Source organism: Dipodomys ordii, unplaced genomic scaffold, assembly GCF_000151885.1.
Source record: "Dipodomys ordii isolate 6190 unplaced genomic scaffold, Dord_2.0 Scaffold12, whole genome shotgun sequence".
In the NCBI taxonomy this organism is placed as follows: Eukaryota; Metazoa; Chordata; class Mammalia; order Rodentia; family Heteromyidae; genus Dipodomys; species Dipodomys ordii.
Genome location: NW_012267228.1, coordinates 8,988,984 through 9,010,082, shown reverse-complemented (window position 1 = coordinate 9,010,082; position 21,099 = coordinate 8,988,984). Strand labels below are relative to the sequence as shown.

Below are 21,099 nucleotides of genomic sequence, written 5' to 3'. Positions count from 1 at the left end.
ATTGGTTTAACATGAACATTTCTCTTGTCTGTTGAGAATGGCTTTTAAAAAGTAATTTAAAGATACCCAGAAATGTGTCTTTCATAGATACCTTAGAAAATCTGAATCCTGATCAAACTTGGATTTTTCTGTACTAGCAATTTATGGTTCCCTCTTCTTTTTCTTTTTCTTATTTTACAAGAGATGATGTCATATATAGAATTATAGATTAGGTTCCTGTTTGTTTATTGATTAAATCTTTAACTTTAGCCTGGCCAAGTGTGTTAGCTGTTTTCTGTTCAGTGTTCATCAGTGCCATTTAAAATTATTGACACAAAGAGTTGGAAATGAAATTTTTTATTGGTACTTAAATGAGCGAGCTTGGCATTAATTAGTTTGTAGATCATTGTATCATTTTATTTTGTAGCTTATAAAAGAAGGAATTTTCTTAAAGATAACTTATTAACCAACATTGAGAAAAGCAGATATTATACCTTAGCTATGATAATCATATGCAACAATCATTAAGATGAAATATCAATGTTTGATCTAAAATGTAATCCAATGGGACATTATACTTAGAAATTAAATTGTGTGAAGAGTAAAAATTTATACACACTTTTCTACTTCTCAACTAACTCATTTTAATCCAATCTATTTTACATTTCCCAGATATCAGTAAAATTAAACAGTCAATTAAAATTTCATGGTCTACTGTATTATCTTTAGACAGGACTGGAAGCAATACTCCAGTTAATAATTGTATGATAAAAATAGCAGTATTGCTCTAGTTTCAGCTATAAGAAATTTTAATTGCCCACTGTCCTAATTTCTATCAGTTAAAAAAATTTAGGTAAATCTTCTATGTCCTCAAATTTTGTGATGGGCTATGAATGGTATCAAACAAAGATATCAGACTTTTCTCATTTTTCTCTTTATACCTTGGGATCTATATATGTACCTATGTTTTATGTATGCAAGAAAATGAAAGATTAGTGACATACTAGATTAAATTCACTCACATAATCGATGGAAATATTAATCGTCATTTTATATATGCATATATAGTTTGTTATGAATGGTTAGTAGACATAATCTAAGGATCAATGGCAGAGCCTAGACTGTAGAGTTTATGTAGTTTATTATAATGACACAAATTTGATGTGCATGTTCCAAATAAAGCAATCCTGCAAGCTAATAGGATGTGATTCACTGCCTTCCTGGTGTCTTATTCACAGTAGCTCATCAGGTAGATGAAGGGGATAAAATCAGGCAAGTGTATAAGGCATCTATTACTTTTATTTACCTTGTTGTGTTACTTACCTCTTTGACAGTCAGAAGATTGAAGTATTCCTTGTTCAGTCACTCTCTGAAGGCTGCCTTCAACCCATCAGTTAACCTTGAAATGTTTACATATGGTGTTAGCTCAGGTCTATATGCTCTTATTTTCTCACACCTTTATAAGAATTACCCATTGTCACTTACCATCAGGCCCAGCTTGTTCTAAATCCTGCCTTTTGTAGCAATCATAGAATTAGAGAAATAACATCTCCATCAGTTAAATGCAGATCATTTTAAATGCAAATGTCATAATTTATAATTTGATTATCTAAATAGGTTATTAAGCTTTGTAATTGAAGGCAGACTTCTCATTTGATTGTGTGAAATAGATGAAATATTCTAATGAAATAGATATTTGAGAATAAAGAAGAGCAGGAAAGTATTATTACAGAAATGATCGTAGTGGCAGAGGTAAGCAGAGAACATATGGATATCACAAATTAAAGGCCAGAAATTGGTGACCTTAAAATAAAAACCGTCTAGAAAAGGATAAAAGGATAACTATAGGTTACTTAAAGTCTCACACATCTTGCTGGGCCTACTCAGATGCAAGGATTAGAAAATAGTAGCAACAGAAACCATCTTGAGTATGAGATAATAGTCTCAATCAGAGAGAAGAGCAAAGAGGAAATAGTGATTTGAGCAGATAAGAATAATTTGATGGGCACCTAGAATTTAACTACACTGTGGATCAGAAAGACCAAATGATCAAGATAAGAAGTTTCACAATAAGGGAGAGCTTTACGAATTGAAATTGAACATTGAAGATACTTTGCGTTGTATCTGGCTCCTTGAATACTGTCCTCCAAAGGTATCCATGTGATTACTTATGTCAGGACTCCTTGCTTTGCATGAGCGAAAAATATTACATTGTGCATACATCACATTTCCTTAAGTAAAAGAGGCCAGGTACAGAAAAATGAAAACTAGATAGCATCACTTGTATGTATAACCCTAAGTAAGTTGATCTCAGAAGTTCAGAATAATGGTTCCAGAGACTGAACAATTGTGGTGTTTGTAGGGAAATGGGAAAAGGTCAGTTAACAGGTGTCACATTATGTTTTGACAATATAAATAAGTTCTAGTGTTCTGAAGTATAATAGGGTGAATATAATTCAGCAGTGAAATCCCAAAACAATTAGAAGAGGGGAATTTGAATAGAAATGGTGCAAGGTGGTGATGGGCATACTAATCACTGAAAGTACCAAATCTGTACAGAAATTATATATTAATAAAAATTTATTTTATGTTTATAGAGTTATAGATTTTAAAACCTGGTATATAGCTTTTAGATCTATTTCTTCAAACTAAACCACAATAACAATTTTCCTTCTCTTCCCAGAGTTGGTGTTTCTCCTAGAAGTATAGCAGTAGCTAATATTCTTAGAGAAGATGAGAAATCAGTTCATTAAAACGTTACCTACTAACTTCTAACTTGGGGTCAGGAACAGTATTACACTTGTTTTAAACCATTAGCAGCATTTGGTCTTTGTGACTATGACATAGGTAGAATTATTCTCCCTGTGCTGCACATAAGAACCTTGGAGACTTGGGCTGTTAATGTGCTGTGGCTCAGTCAGATATAAACTTTGACCCCAAAAGCCTTCACAGACTCTTTCCCACTATAGTTAATAATACTATAAAAAGTTGAATAGATGAAAAACAATCTTCAGTAGTCACTTTGCCATCATTACCTTGAGGTTGAAACATCAATGGGTAAAATGCTTCAATCACAAGGGTATAACAGTGTTATGCCTGCCTTTAAGGTCTCAGGAAATCTAAGAACTTAAAAAAGGACTACCGATAGGCACACATTTGCATGTACATGTATACACACACACACACACACACACACACACACACACACACACACACACACACACACCTTTCACTTCATTCTAATTAAGAACCTCCAGTATTAAAGGGCATTCTTGGCAAATAAACTCACCCACACCTATGTTTATGAAATTAGGGCTGGTTTTAGTAAATGTTTGATAAATTAGGTTTTAGAAACTTAAAGAATGCTTGATAAGAATAAGTGCTTTTTGTTAACATCTTGGTTATATACTACCTAGAGTTATTGATATAGATACTGCCTTGATATCCTGTGTGTTTCTTTGTGTACTGGTTCATGGTTTGTGAATTGGAGATGACCATAGTGTACCCAGAATTTATCTGGAGGATTCAGTGATCTAACACTTGTTACACACTCAGTAGCATGGCTGTATAAAGTCAGTTCCAAGTAGCTGATCACCTCATATTTTGAACAAGGAATTTTTACTATGATGGAAAATAATGACTCATGATATTTAACACTTTATTTCTCATTTCCCTTTTTATAACAACTAACATATGGCTTCCTACATAGTCAGTATCTACCAAATATTTGATGAATAAATTTAAAAAAGAAAAATAGGGATAACATTGTTCTACCACACATGCTTGAATATATAAAGCCTTTTCCATAATTCCATGATACATGCCAATTTTCTTTCATAATTTGATCATCTGTTGTCTAATTACTATGGTAAACTCAACATTAAATCACAATATGAAAAATATAACTACAGTATGCAAGGAATCACATTATTACCTCCTGTTCTCTTTGCTAATTGTTGGTGAATGTTTTTAAATTTAAATTAAATTTTAAATTTTTTTTGGCAAGTCCTGGGGCTTGAATTCAGGGCCTGGGCATGTCCTTTTGCTCAAGGCTAGTGCTCTTCCACTTAAGTCACAGCACCACTTCTGGCTTTTTCTGTTTATGTAGCACTGAGGAATCAAACACAGGGCCTCAGGCATGCTAGGCAGGTACTCTACCACTAAGCCACATTCCCAGCCCCTTAAAAATGTTTTTGTCATGGTTAAGTAGTTGTACAAGGGAGCTGCAATTCACGGACACAGCTTATGAATCCAGTGCATCTTGACCACTATCACCTCTTTGATATTCTCATCCCTCCCAGCCCATGCCTTCCCTGACTTACCTTAATTTTAGGTTACATATTGAATTTTTTGCCTCTTAAAAAAGCAGTTTAGGGGTACAATGCATCCTGATCTGTGCCATCACTTCAAAATCTTTAGTTCCCATCGCCCTACTCTGTCCCTTGTATTTCTCAATTCTGTGGTATAATATACAATTGCCTACATTCTCTGCCCTTCCTCCTTCTTCCTCCTAACCCTTCTCTTGGCCCTCCCTCTCTTTATACTTATTTTGTTGGGCTTTGACTTAGTCTTTTAAATCAGTTCATCCATTTCTTTTCTTAGAATATTTTTCTGTCCCCTCCCCACCCCAGAAAGCCAACTTTATATGTGAGCCTGTGTTCTTAAAGCAACTAGTGTAGCCTAAGTAGAGTGAACACAGAAGAATTTAATATCCCTTATTGGTATGTTCTGACCATCGTCCAGTTAAAGTTATACTTTCAACTACTCTTTCTCAAAGGAAAAATAGGAGATAAAATAGTTTTTATCTTTATCTATAAATGTTACCCAAATCATAAACTACAAGGTTCTGTAAAATGCTCAATGCATTTTATCCTATCTAAAACTGCCAGTCTCTGGGTTCACTTTGACCTTAATTGGGTGCTTCTTATCTCTTCATTATCTTTTCAAACAGTTTTGAAAAGTAAACTTGTTTGATGGCTGCTAGATAGCAGAAGTAAATTATTTTTTATCAAGCAATATGTTTTAGTTACCAATATTCAGTGTTTCTATGCCACTGACTGAAACAAAATTCAGTCATTCGTAAATGCTAGAGGTAGATGATGTATGTAAATCCTTCTCTCATTGATTTCTTTTCATTTGTTCTAAAGAAATGCATTTGGCTAGAAGTTTGATGTACACTAAAATCTCTTTGTTACTGTTATTGTTTTGCTGTTGGACCTCAGAGACACTCTACCACTTGAGTCACATTCCAACCCATTATGCTTTTGTTATAACATCTAATGTAGATTTTTTTTCTAATAAGGTATCCTATGTGTGCCTGAGCTACCCTGGACCTTGATCCTCCTAGCTGCACTGCCCAGGTAGCTGGATGGCCACTGTGCTCCACCTTGCCCAGCTTTTTATTTGTTGAAATTGAGTCTAGTGAGCTTTTGCCTGGGCTGTCTTCAAATTCTATTCTCCTGATTTTGATCTTATAACTAGCTAGGACTATGGAGGTGAGCAAACACATGAAACTTACAATTCAGTGTTTAATATAAATGTGTAATCTATTAAGCTAGATATTGCAGATAGTAAATATACTATCAGATGTCCATCATGGACAATACATTATGAGAATGACCTCTAAAGTATCTACTCTGTGTCATTTAACGTTCCCTGCTCTTGCCCCTCACTGACAGTGTTTGGAATCCTTCATTTATAACAAGCTTAACATCTGAAGCTGTTGTTATAAAACTCCTGTTGGCTAATGTCTCTGTGTTTCAAGTTGGATATAATTAATTATATTAGCTGCATTTCATGTTATACCCATATTAGAAACAATGATATATTTGCGATGCAACAAATACTGTTTTGTTGTTGTTAATGGATATAACATGCATGAAAATTGTCTTGCCTTTCCTTTTTTTAGAGCTGTATTGCTTATAAATTAATTTGTCATCACTTCCTTTGGTAAAAATCCTAACATCCCAGTGTTTCTACAACTGCATGTTTTAAGAGGTTGGAACTCGATTTGTAAGGGAAGTCTAAAATTGGGCAAGGTTCAAATTTTTTCTTTTTCATTCCATTATAATCTTTGATGATGATTTTTCTCTTTTAAAAGCTTGGGAGACTTCCCTGATTACAGTGCCATTGTGATATTTATTTGAATGATTTCTGAATTTCAGAAGAAAAAAGAAACCCCAGTAGAGATAATTCTCCAAAACACTTGAATTTCTAAGCTATAGCTCCTTTGTATCCCATATACTTTAGGAACATTGAATCCCATGTGATCCATGAATCCTTCATCTTCCCTGTGCCCATGGAAGGGCATAGATGATTCCTTCCATTTTCTAGCAACGTTGAACATTGTCGAGACTCCCAACCATGTTGTGTAGACATTAAAAGTGCTAAGGAAAGGAACTATGTTTATTTAATCAAATACATTCATGGTGAGTAACGTTTGAGAGTGACACAAGTTGTGGTTTTGATTTATTCATGTCAAAGTAGCCTCACTTTCTTTAATCTGGTTTCCTTTTTAGAGTGCTCCTCTTAGAAAATGGTGGCCTCAAGATATGTAACGTGACCAGGTCAGATGCTGGCTCTTATACTTGTGTAGCTACCAATCAATTTGGCATTGCAAGGAACACGGGCAGTCTCGTCGTGAAAGGTATCTTATCATCTTCATTTGTTCTTTTAGGCATATTAGAAATGCCTATGCATCTCCTGACCTGTATCACTGTGTCAAGCACATATATTGTGGTTGGTATAATATACCTGGATTTCATTGAAAGTTTCATTGAAAGTTCTGGCACTGTCCTCGGTGGTGAGTCCTGTCCTCAGGACTGAGAGTTAAAAATGTTACCAATATATTTTAATAAGTTTTCTATTGTAAAAATACTGTACATAGGGGTTAGAGTTACATGAGCAAGGTAATGAGTACATTTCCTATCAAGCATTGTTACCTCCTCCTTTGTTTTTCCCCTACCATCCCTTCCCTCCCACCTCCACAACTACACTCCTCCACCAATATATAACTTTTGCAATATTAAAACCTATACTTTGAAATATTTGAATTTTTACAAACATGTTACTATGTGGAACCACACCTTTGGATAAAGGAAATGAAAAGTATTACCCAGTAAATGTCATGTCGGGGTTCTCTATGTAGGAATGGTTTACGTGGCTATAAGGCTACTACCTGATACACACCTAGTCCATTTTTGAACAATGTAGTTCTAATAATCAGTAAAATAGACCCTCTATTATAATAAAGGGTTTTTTTCCAAAGTGAAAGTATTAAATCACAGTGGTCTTGTGAGTCATTATTATATCCCTTTTACAGTAAACAGATATGCTGGTACAATTTAGGATGGAAAATATGGACTATTACATTTCTTTTTTTTTTTTGAGAGGTAACACTTTATCTCTAGAAGGTGAGTGAGGGCTCAGTAGAGTTGCTTAGTATTTCAGTTGGCTTGGGCATCTTTGAGAAAGTTTTGACCGTATTGTGCCATCAAGGAATGGGTTAAAGGCATATAACCAGTCATTCATGTCTTTGTGATATTACATTTCTTTAAGATTTTTAAACTAGTATCAATCCAACCTCTATTTATCACCAAGGGACATAATTAGTATCAGAAGTGTCTGTTTTCCATTTAACTACTTTACTATTTTTAATCTCAGCTCATAAAACTAGTATGTTTACTGGAAACCATGTCACTTTTATCATTTCTCACCTCCCAGATGATAAAAATGACTGTCTTAGTAAAGCAATATGAGCAGCTAATTAAGCCCAAATGATTAAATTCAGCAATTGATGCTTTTTCTCTATTTTCTTCTATTAAAAATATATTGGATAAAATAGCTGCTAACTTCAACTATCATTTAAAATGGCTTCTGGAAAATAAATACCCACCTTTTTCCTAGGAAGATATTTTTGCCAACTTGTTTCAGGCATATTAAATTATGTCAACAGTTGTCTGAAACACTCTGAGGGAAATGTGATTGATAAAATTTGATGTGTCAAAATCCCACCAGTGTGGTACATTTTGAAAAAGAAAAAAAATCCTTCCTTAAAATTGTGCTGTCGTCAGTTTTTAAGACAAGGATGGACACAGTGTTTCAAGCTATAAGCAACTACCCACTGTCAGTTCTCATATGCTGAAATGTACCACCACTTTGTGTTTGAGGAAATGACAGTTTGTATAGGGGAAAAATGGAAGATATTATTTTTAAAATATCATTGTAAAGTTAAAAGGCACATGCAGTATGCTTTTATTTTATAGCAGTAGTTGATTAAGCTATAATAGAGGATAAAAAAAGCTTTGTAGTTAAATCCTGCAGACATGAACAAGTCTAGAGGCATTCAAATGAAGCAGGGAAGACAGAGGCGATCAGTAGGAGAGATGTTTGTTCTGAAAGCAAACTAGTGATTTACACCGGTATGTGGTCCACAGTACCTTAGAAGGACCAGTAGATTTCCTGCTTACGTGCAGAACGGGCATCCTTTCACTCCAAAGGCTAAATAAAACCCCAAATTATTGGATAGAATGAGATGACTGAATGTACTCTCATTCCCTCAAGTGATTCTTAAACCTTTGGTATGATGTCACTCACTTGCATTAATAACTGATGGAGAAGAATGACAGAAGACTCACATGAATGTTGAATAAGAAGATGGTGAGCAGGTGCTGCTCACTTTGTTCTGATAACAATTATATGTTCAAGGCAGGTACAAATGCCCTGTACTCCCCCAGACAATGTCCTAAGTGAAATGGGAAGAGGTGGATGTGCACTTTGAGATCTTTATTTATAAAGCACATCAGAATCCACAAATACTCTACTCTACTTACAAGGCAGAAATGGTGGAATAAGATAATTCAGTAGGCCAGCCTACATCTTTGTGTAATTTTCATGTTCTTTGCTGGGATTATTGAAACAAAATATCTTACCTTTCCAGCAGCAAAACCTACCCTATGCAATATTAATCTATATTCAATTATACAAAAGCATGTATAAACAGAGTAACTACATAAGCACATGAAACACGTATGAGTAAATTTTTTAGAAATCATTGTTATTATTATTGATCTGTGAAGTATAGATTTTATTAAATTGTGTCATCATCATACACACCATTTTAATTAGAATGCTAATTAGGAATTTGACTGTATCTAATTGCCTTTTATAGGAAAATGTTAAAGATAGCCATGCCAAAGAATGATCACTTCAAATGTTAAAGATAGCCATGCCAAAGAATGATCACTTCATAGTCTAGCAATCCACAAACTTAGTCTGGGACAAATTTGTATGAATATGAATTGGTTCCACCATTTTCTTGTCTGTTGAGTATATAACTCTTTGTTGAGATGGTTTGATATATATATTTGTGTGTGTCTCTCTCTGATAAATGCTCATCTGATTATTAAAACAGAGTCAAATATAATTTTGCTTCTCAACCGCAACTCAGTATATGCTGACCTTAAATGTAATAAAGTGCTGAAGAGCAAATGAGAAATTTCAGTACAGCTGATAAAACAATCATCTCTCTTTGAATTTACTTATCAGCCTCAGTCATGCAAGAAATGTTGTTGTTGGATAACATATAAAAAGATAATAGTTACAAGAGGAAGATATTTCCCAGCTTAGTTTTTAGCTGATATGGCTTATCAGTGTTAAGAGGATTCTGAAGTTATCTGCACTGTTTGTCAGAAATTTCTATTTCACTAATGCTCCAGGATAAGGCAATTTTCCATTCAGACACTGCAAGGGCAATTAGCGGCCGCCTTGCTAGATCCTTGCAAGAAGCCGGATGTAATTTGAAGACATGTTGCCAAGACACCAACAGGGACTCCAAAGGAAAGAGAGTTTAAGGGATTTTATTTTAGAGGACTTAGATTAAAATTACATAGTGCCTATACACTAAGAGGTATATGAAATTCACCTTAAAAAAGGGAAAATTACTTGATCTGGCATTTGGAAAATTATTAAAAAGCAAAGTAACAGCAGGCTATAAAAATGATCATGTTTGCAGGCAACATTTGTTTTTGTTTCCCCACTGGAGAAGTTTTGGATGTTCAATTATAGGCCTCATTGCTTCAGCATTATTTTCAACTGAAATGTCGGAACTTGGAAAAGCATATCTAATGTGCAAATTAAGTTTATTGCTGCTCATTTAGTTGTTTATTCTTTGTGATAGAAGTCTTTATTATACCAACAACCAGAATGGCCTATTCATTTTCTTCAGCTCAATGAGTGGGTTTCCTAATACTGAATACTCACTAAGAGAAATCCCCGAGACAGGTAGATAATTGGAGACACTGTGGCATTCAAAGGCTGTGAGATATACCATTCAGCCCTGTTGGAAAACCTAGCTCAATTGAACAAACAAAAAGTATAGCTACAGACTCCTAAGAAGACATCCTGGAATACCTATTGCATAGTATAGGGCTGACAAACGCAGAGAAGTACACTGTGTAAGTAACATCTCCTTGTACATCTCCTTCTTTTGTACTTATTTTTCTTTAACCCATGATTATTTAAGGGGTTTATCAATAGTAAAATTATTTTTGAGATCAAGGATATATAAATATTTATTATCTTGATGAGAATGAAACTCGCTTTTCCCCTTCAGTAGTGGAAAAAAAAAAGCTGAAGCAATTTTTATTTTTACTTTTTTCTTCTTTTTGGCAATGATCCTGGAGCTTGAACTCGGGATTGGTGCTCTGGCTCTGAGCTTTTGTGTCCAAGGATGATGCTCCCACACTTGAGCCATAGTTCTACTTCCAGCCTTTAGTGATTCATTGGAGATAAGAGTCTCGTGAATTTTCCTACGCAGGCTGGCTTTGAATTGTGATTCTCAGATTTCAGTATCTTTAATAGCTAGGATTACAGGCGAGAGCCACCAGTACCCAGTATGAGTGAATTTTAGATACTTGGATAACAAATTCCTTTAAGTAAACATGTGAAAATGTATCAGTATATGCATTCACTAATATTAGTGCTCTTTGGTATTCAATCAATTTAGTCTTAAAAATATAAGACATAGGATGTAGATTAAATATACAATTATGTTAAACAAGTGAGTTTTTCTGAATGTATATTATATAGTAGATGTTGAAGAGGAAAGATATAATTTAGGCTCACATTTTAATTTTTACTGCTCAAGACAGCTTTTCCATATGATGAAGTCTATGATTGACAAGATTTTGTTGGTTTTCCTTGTTTTTAGATGAGATAGAAGCTGTACGTCTAGAGGTGGATGTTAAGTAGAGGAGCTTAGACACATAAAGATATATACCAATGTATGTAGTGCTAGACACACAGCCCCATTACTTACTAGGAGGGATCCTGAAGGCTTTGTTTGTTGTTCTTGAATTGTTTTCCTTGCTATCATCACTAGCTACTTTTCTTCAATACATACTTGGTTGACAGCACTGTGACCAGCACTTAAGCAGTTCCTCTCCTGTGTCTTTGCAGCAAAAGTTAATAAGTGCCAGAGGGCTCCCCCACCCACTTTTCCCTTCTTTTTAGTCTTTCTGTAAACATAACGAATTATTAAGTACACAAGACAATTTCACATATTGTGTTGACAAGGTTAGAGGAAATAATATTGTAATGTAAAGGCATTGGTACTTTGTCTTGTAGAGTGAGCTTTCATTTAGTATTTATTGCATTTTTAAAAATTAGAAGTCTGTGTTACACATAAAAATACAGAGTTTTACATGTGTTTGCTGAATTTGTGAAAATGAATACACCTGTAAACCGCAACATACCAAGAAGCAGATCATGACATCATTCTAGAATTAATTAGAACTTCCTCTATCCATTCAGCTAAAAACCTTCATCCTCAACCCAGAAACAGCTTTGCTTAAAATCTTCTCCTACCTTATATTTCATACAGAAAATATCTGTGGCTAGCTTCCTCTTCCAAGCAATAGTCTGTACCTATGCACCTCCTATATTCATTAAAAATTAGCACAGCCAAAGTTGAAACCACAAGAACCTTTAACTGTTAACTCTCCTTGTCTACAGTTTCCCTTCCAAACCTGTACTCACACTGCATTTGGTTAGGAATCAGAGGTCCAGTCATTTTAATTTTACTCTAGTCTAACCCTAAAAGAAACAATTAGGTTGTTCCATTTCTGAACTAGCTATTATGTTCTAGTTATGCTCCTTCTCCTCCTCCTCTTCCTCCTCCTCCTCCTCCTCTTCTTCCTTCTCTTCTTCTTTCTCTTCCTCCTCCTCTTTCTCCTTCTTCTTTGTCTTTCTTATTATTTGAATTATTTAAGCTATTAACATATAAAATATCTGCCAGACACCCATATTACATGCCAATAATCCTAGCTACCAAGGAGGCTGAAATCTGAGGATTTAGGTTCAAAGCCATGCTGGGCAGGAAATTCAGTAAGACTTCAACTAACCACCAAAAATGCCTGAAAAGGAACTGTATGGCTCAGGTGGTGAAGTGCTAGACTTGAGCAAAAAAAAGCTCAGGAACAGCATCTAGACCCTGAGTTCAAGCTCACACCCCCACCCACCACCAAAAATCTGAATCCTATCACTTACCACACTCCAATTTAGTGAAAAGTTACAGCTGTAGAAGAGTCTGTGAACACTGTCTATTCAGAAGAAATATAAAAATGATGCTATAAGTATGTAATCACTGCTTTTTAAGTGCTAACAGATTTGAAACTGAGTAGTTGACATATCTGATTTATTAAGTAAAAGCCGGCGTGAAGGTACTTTTCATGAGTAAGTGGGTGAAGGTACTTTTCATGAGTAAGTGGGTGAAGGTACTTTTCATGAGTAAGTCAAAAGCTAGTCCTATTTTGTTTGTTTGTTAGCCTGGAGGATCTGTATTTACACTTTGATTTACATTTACATTGCTTCCTAGGAAAATATTTTATGAACTTGTTCATACTTCCTATATTTGCATGATGCATGATTTGATCTTAGCCGAAGAGCCAGAAATGCTACTTGCAAGATTCTTTTAAATCTCACATTTTGAACAGTTTGTTTTTTTCTCTAGACTGTTCCCTTGTTTTTGTTTGTTTGTTTTATTCTTTTACTCTGGAGTTGTTGATAGTCTTTCAGTATTTACTCTAAATCATATAAATTTTGAAGATTAAGACAAATGGGTAATAGTATCTGAAGGAAAACTGGGATATATTGACCATAATTACTTGGTGCTTTCAAATAATATTTTGCCTGTGGTGGCAAGAAAACAACAGATATCGCATGTAGATTTTAATCTACAGAGACCCATGCCTGAGTACATAATCTTCTACGTGGCTGAGACCCATTAAACATTCTTGTCATTATCATTATATGTATGAAGGATGAAAGTACATTAAATAATTATTTAAAACATTTTGCATTTCTGCTTTGCTAAAAGCAGAAAAATATAGACTCTATCACACTAATTTCTTTGTTTGGGGCTTGGTTTTTCACCATGTCTTATTTCAGGATGTTGGTTTTGATTTTCCTATGTTTGCCTTCCCTTGTTTTGTTTGCCTAGCTTTCTAGGACTTGATAATAATTTATTGCCCAAGTCCCTCTCAGTTATCAGCCATCATTATCTACTTGCTCTGTGTGTCAGAACTCTGTTGCTTAAACACTCCTTCCTTTGTTCCCTCCCTCTCTCTCTGTCTCCCTTTTTTCCTTCCTTTTTTTATCCCCCAGTGTACCACAATTTCAGGATGAGGTGCTGTAGTTTATATATTTTCAACCAGACTATAATTACTTTTTGTGTGTGTGTTTTTTCCATTAACAAACAAACAACAAAACTGGGCATTGTGACTCAAGCCTATAACCTTAACTACTTGGAGATTGTGGTCTAAGGCCAGCTCAGATACAAAGAAGCTCTCAGAACTCCAGATCAATCAGTGGCTGGGTGTATGATGAATGCCAGTTACCTCTAGTCAGGTGGAGAAGAACAAGTAGGAGGATCATAGCCATAGCAGTATGGGCATATAAAGACTGACTCTACCTAGAAAAGAACTGATGCACGGGTGGAGAGCTGGAGGTAAGACTCAAGCAGTAGAGCACCAGCTGAGCAATGTCCTGGCCCATATTTCAATCCCCAACACTGTCAATTTTCTTTCTTACTATGATTTATGTTATGGATGTTCTTTTGTATATAATCATTCTTTACTATCTTCTTGAAACTATTGCTTATAACTTTTTTTTTATTTTGGATTATTTCCCTTGATTGATCTCTGCTTCCCTCAACTCCCTTTGTGTTAATCCTTCCTCTGCTTTAAGCAGTATGCACAAATACCTTGTGTATCCAACCTGCTGCTTCCTCATAGCTAAGATGGAGGCAGCGGTGAAAGTTATAATCGGGTTTGGGATGTATCGATTTAGTGCCCTTCCTACTATGATGATATAGGGATACTAGCTTGGGAAAAGCCGAAGGACATTGTGTTTAGGTATTTCCTTCTTGAGCTCATTAGTTTCCTAGGACATTTGTCTAACAATTTCCTTGCCAGAGAACAAAAATCCCCAGGTAGCATCCTTGCAGCTGAGTGAGGGTTACAGGACAGGTATTTCACTCCTGTGTGCATGTTTGCATTCCCTTGTGTTCTGCACAATTCCCCCACCTCCAATTGTGTTGTGCTACCCACAGTCTACTACTTTCTGTTTCATATCTTTCCATCATGCTAAGAGCATGTCAGTTCTTGCTTGAGCAATATATAATACATAGCTAAGAAAGCACAATTCAGGAGATAGTTCATCAAAAACTCAAGCACTCCACTTGGATTCCACAGTAATTCTTTTCAGTGAAAATAATCTCCAAATGGTGACAAAATAAAGATTTTTTTCTTTGGTTCCAGTCTTAGGGCTTGAATTCTGGACTAGCATGTTGTCCTTCATGCTGAAGGCTGGTGCTCTACCTCTTGAGCCACAGCTCCTGTCTCTCTGGACTGGCTTCAAATTGAACCTCAGCTCTCAGATCTGAGCCTCCTGAGTAGCTAGAATTATAGAAGTGAGCCACTGGTGCCTGGAAAAATAAAGATACTTACAAATAAAGCCTGAGAGGATTCCCATTATGTTGTCTTCTTCTTACATTACATTTTTATTATAGTTAAGTAATTGTACAAAAGATCACAGTTGAACACATCAGTATATGAGTACAATGCATCTACATCAATATCACCCTTGTCATCCTGTGCTGTTTTTTAAATACAATTGGCATGTATTTAAGTACAGTGCCATGTTTTTATCCACACAGATGATTTCTAGAGTGAAAGTAATGTAGCCATCTCCTCACATAGTTACTTACCTTGTATTTGTGCTGAGAATACCCAATTCTCAGCACATAGCCAGTGTTAAGTTTAGTGCTATTACCAATAGCTATCATTTTGATGATTAAATCTCTGAGTTTATTCTTTACTCATAACCAACATGTCCTAATGTCACTCAAGACTTTGTTCCTGGGGGCCACCACTCTACTGTTTCTTTGTATGTGATATTCTCAGGTTCCATGTGTAGATTAATTCATATGGTATCATTCTTTCTGTGTCTGACTGGCTTCATATCATTCATCTGTGTTTATCTCTGTTGTCAGAAATGTCATATCTCCTTTATCTATCAGGCTAATTAATATTACCGTGTGTTGTGTGTGTTTTGTGTGTGTGTGTGTGTGTGTGTGTGTGTGTGTACATGCCAGTACTTGGGCTTGAATTCAGATCTCATGGTCTCACTCATTTTTTTTTTACTGGTAGCTAGCACTGTCCCTATTGGCTGACACCTTCAGTCTAGCTTTTTGGCTGGTTAATTGGATATAGATTTTCTCAAACTTTTCTGCTTAGGCTGGTTTGGAGGCACTGTCCTCTGGGACTTAGCCTTCCAAGTAGCCACCAGGGATTGACTGAAAATTCTATTTTTAATTACACACCTCCGTGTTGTCTTTCATAAGAGTTATATCAACTCACAATCTCCCCAGCCATGTACAACAATTTGCTTTTACTCGGGACCTTTCTAAAACCTATCTCTTATTTTTTGGTTAATAACTATCTGAACAGATCCAAGGATTTGATTCCAATGGTCCTGATGATTAGAGATATTGAGCTCCATCTATTTCTGTTGGCCATTTGTCAGTCTGCTTTGGAAAAATGTTTGTTTACTTTCAAACCTACATAAAAACAAATACAATGTTCTTATAAGGACTACAATCCCAATGAATATCATGGGGAGAAAAGGAATGAAAGAGCAGTGGAAAGAATTATAGCATTGCTAATGCTTATGTGTGGTGTCATTTGAGATTTAAAAGAAGAGAACCTAGTTTCTAAAGTATTTATTTCTAGTCATCACAAATTAGCTAGGGAGAGAAAAATATCAGAGAATTCTGTCACCTGTTTGAAGTGCTATTTTTACATGAGTTTACTTTACATTGGTATCTTAGCAACATTTCTATAATGTTATGGATATACCAAGGCAGAACCATGGTTTTTTGGTATGTAGGAATAGACTGCTTGTACTTCCTTTGAGAGAAGTGGATAATTTCAAAAACAATGTAGCTGTCATTATTCTGAAAATTAACACTGTGAGTGATACTCTCACAGATGAAGATTTGCGCCAACTTTAAGGTTAAGAAACAAAAATTAAGAATAATCCCCAAACAAGTCTATTCTGTGTGGGCAGATGAGAACCATTGCACATTTGATTTCCATTCCCTGTCTTCTGGAAATGGTATGCAACTATATAATTGGCTATTAACACCACAGAGAAAACAGAGCACCAATCCCACCTCTCTCTACATAAATTATATGACATGATTCTGATATAAGCCTTCATATAAACTGTGTGTATGTGTGTGTTCGTGTGTCCATGTGTGTGTGTGTGTATGTGTGTGTGAATACTGGGGCTTGAACACAGGAGGGTCTGGGCTATCTCTTTTAGCTTTTTGACTCAAGCTAGCACTCTACTACTTGAGCCATAGCTCTACATTGGGTGTTTTGTTGGTTAACTGCCTGGGATGGCTTCAGTCTTCTGAGGAGTTAGAGTCACAGGTGTGAGACAGTAGCAATAAGTATTATATTGTTTTATGTTAGCTGATGTACTGTTAACTGAAAATGTATTTCAGAAGCATCTGTAGTAATTGTGTCAATGTAAATTTGACCAGGTTAGTCATAAAAAATGTCATGTAGTCTATTAAGCATTCCTTAAATTTCTTAAAAATAGAATGGGTAGGTGAAGTTGTTTAGATATGATGACATGGATGTAGATTCAAAATACTAATTATGACAACTCTAGGATTTTATTACGTTAGGGGCGTACCTCAGGTATATGTAGGGCCATCTTCTTGTTACTTTAGAAGCTGAGTGGAAAATAGCTCTCACTACCTGGAAATAAATCTTCATTCTCTTATCGTCATTCTTTGGTTGCCATTTATTGTTACTGATAATTAAAACCATAGAAAATAATACAAGGAAGTTTCATTTATACATCACCCACTGTTGATAATAAACAACTTTGTCCAATGTTGCTACAGCCAAATGCTAATTAACAAGACATAAATTCTGTAAATCATATACGTTCTACACACATTTCAAAATTTATTTATGTGTTTATTTTGCCTGGCTTTTTACTCTCCAGGCTGGCTCTCTACCCCTCAAGCATCTATTCTTTGTTTTTTTGTTTTGTTTGGGTCCTAGGCTTGAACTCAGGGCTCGAGCACTGTCACTGGGCCCTTTTGCTCAAGGCTAATGCTCTACCACTTTGTGCCCAGCACCATTTTTGGGTTTCTGGTGGTTAATAGATAATGGTTTTGAACCACAATCCTCAGATCTGAGACTCTTAAGTAGCATTGATTACAGGCGTGAGCCACTAGCACCCAATGAGCATCAGTTCTTTCTTTCTCTTTTTTTTTCTGATTATTTGAATTTGTCTGGCTGAACTGACTGCAGAGTGAGATTCTCAGATCCTAGCCTCTTGAGTAGCTAGGATTTCATAAGTATGGTGCACTAGAGCATGTGTTCAAATGTCCTTTGAAAGGATTAGAGAATCTCCTTTTCAATATTAAAAAACTTCCTTTTTTTGGTTTACCTTTTTTTTTTTTTTTTCAGCTACTTGTAAAATATTTGAATTTTCTATGATTGTTTCTTAAACATGAATATATATGTTAGTCACATACATGATATATGTTATGTAATCATGTTCAATAATGAAACATTTTCAAACATTTTTTTTCTTTCTTCTCATCCTTAAATATACTAAGAGATGGTTTATCCATTTACAATGTTCCATAAACTAGCAAGTAAGGAAAAATCTTATCTATTTCTTCCATCCAGGACTTCATTTTGGCTAAGGTATTGATGAAGCTCAGAAATTAGATGCAATGTTTAGAAATAATAAGTTAATCTTGAAATCTTTCTATATTTTAGAAACATTGTTAATCTAGATTTTTTTTACTGACTGTGAACTTTTTCATGGATCTGAAACATTAAAGACTTTTTGACATTATGTCAAATAAGCTCAGATTTCCCTTAAGGTTCAAATTTCAAAAAGCAATGTTTCTCACAGCATGGTCCTTCAACTAACTATGGCAAATCACTAGTCCATATTCTAGGGTACCCTGAGATCTACACAGTTATTTCTGGTAGCAGCCAATGAATTGACATTTTGAACTCATTCTCTACAATTAATATCCACACTAAAAAATTAAAACCATTAGATTAGTTTTCTTTTCAAGTATCTGAGGAACATTCAAGAAAAATAATATGATATGAAAAGAAAAAGTATCAATAACACTTTTTCGTTTCAAGAAAAGGGGGGGTTAATTAATCTAAATGTTTCATACATGACAGAGTCTAGCAAGAAACGCTTCTATACTTTTTTGTGTGTGTGCCAGTCCTGGGCCTTGAACTCATGGCATGAGTACTGTTCCTGAGCTCCAGCTTTTTTGAGTAGTTAATGAGAGGTAAGAGTCCCAGAAATTTTGCTGCCAAGCTGGCTTTAAACTAAGATCCTCAAATCTGAGCCTCCCGAGTAGCTAAGATTATAAGTGTGAATCACCAGTGTCCAGCAAACTTCCCCTTTGTTTAAATTTGTTATAATTCATGTCCTAGTGATGTCTCTTATCTATAAATATTTCAGTGTTAATAACCTCCAATTATCCTGGCTAACTCTGATGGAAATATCACTCATTAGAAAAAAATATAGAAGATATGCATGTATGTCCCCATTCCTCCTAATCCCGGTGTCTGCAGAACCACATCCTGTCCTGTCTACTTCTGTATCAGAAAACATTCCATAGCACGGAATCTAGGACCAGTGTCAATGGCATGCTAAACAAGGTCTGCAGGGCTCCCTGCTGGAGAATATCCCCTGCTTGGTTCAATGGTCTGTGGTTGCTTTCAACAACTTACTCATTTCATCTCAAGTGTTCTGCAAGTAAAGTTTAGTGGGATTATGGAACATCCACCCAGCCATGCTCGGTAGCAGTCAGTGGTTCTGGACCAGGACAGATGGAGGTGGTAGAGGCAGCAACAGGAATTTCATTGGATGAAACAGAGACTGTACGTGAAAGAGACTCTAAGGGAAATCACCTCCAGGACTAAAGTTAAGAAGAGGGTAGCTTGTCCATCTAACACCAGAGACTGTTCCTTGGGATGTGTAGAAATGTTAACTGTCCAACTGGAACATCAGGACAGGAACTATTCTTAGTCAGGCAGTGGACTTCAGTAGTAAATGACTACAAAAGGACAGTGTGCTTCTAAGCTTGGACATTTGCAACAAAGTATATCACAGAGTTACTCTCTCAAAAGTTTGACATTTGTTACCGTGAACATTTGGGCAACTTTCCCTAGCTAATATCCTCGATATAAAAATTTAATTTGAAGATTATTCTATTCAAGGACAAAAACCCTATTTTTATAGGATGCTTCAGGGGAACTAATTATTAATAAGTTTTTTCCTTGTAATTGAAGCTACAGCAGTAGAATGACGAACATGAATTCTGAATAAAGAGTAAATCACAAACCACTTTCAGTACCCACTCCAACTCCACAATTTCCAGACTCTGACACATAGACATTGAATTCCTCTGACATCCATTTACATAAACATTTAATCCGGTCTTAAACAGTGTGACTTTAACCTGACAGAGGAAGGGTTAAATCCTCATAGACACACAGAAAAGTGTTTCATGGTAATCATTATCTCTAAATAATCTGAATTTTACTTTTGATGTTGAACAGAGATTCATGTTAATGTTTCATAAAATATAGAATAGTCTTAATACTAACAAAAAATATTGATTGGCAGTAAAACATTTTGCGATGTCAAAATTTATCAAGAAGCACCTGCCACTTTTTATTTGTAGGAGCCAGTTATATCAATTGAAGAATACAGTTGTTAAAAAATATAAATTTCGACTTGTTTTTAAGGATACAGGTGGACCTGTTGCAACAATGAGAAGTACAAGTTGTCATGTCCAAAACGAGCTTTACAACGTCTGTGCAGGGGTGGGGGGGGTGGGGGGGGAGGGGAAGGATTGGGATTGGGATTGGGAGGGGGGAGGCTGGGAAGGGATGTGAAGGGTAAACAAAGGAGGAGGCTGCAATGCTTGGTAAGAAATGTATGCATTATCCTGCCCATGTAATTGTAACCCCTCTGTACAGTATTAAAAAAATTAAATTTCGATGGTATGATAAATTTTAAGTAAAGCAAGTGAGAATATCAAGTGATCAAGATACAACTTTAGTATCCTGTTGTTCACCATTTTAACCCAATTATTTATAGTATTATTTAGCAATCTGACAAGAAAAGTATGCCACTTGTGATATGCAAATGCATGCTGTTGCTTTGATATCATTATTACATTTAATGAGTAATGAACTATTTCTAATAGGAAGAGTATTGTTGTTCATGTATTTGGTAGGAATTCTTTCCTATTTTGGAACAGAGGACTTTTTATTTTCATTATTCACAGGGACCTATAGATGAAGTAGCTGGCTTTAATGAGATCAAGGCAGTGGCATACTGCAAATGTCCTTTAGCTTCTTCTTCACAAGTGTACTCCTATATTACTCTCTGCCCAGTCCTAGACCTGCTGGAACCATTTCTACTTTGCATATACCATCAGTGACTTCCCTACCCACTCATCATAGATGCTTTTGTAGAGCATTGTTCCCT

At 35.5% G+C, this 21,099-nt stretch overlaps 1 protein-coding gene across 1 annotated transcript in view; it reads left to right on the top strand.

The window, feature by feature from the left end:
- The window catches only part of Cntn6 (contactin 6), a 252,515-nt gene that overhangs the window by 203,907 nt on the left and 27,509 nt on the right, over positions 1-21,099 (top strand). Inside the window, exon 12 of the mRNA XM_013010399.1 lies at positions 6,498-6,625. Coding sequence (XP_012865853.1) covers positions 6,498-6,625 — 128 coding nt within the window. The remainder of the gene's footprint in view (positions 1-6,497; positions 6,626-21,099) is intronic.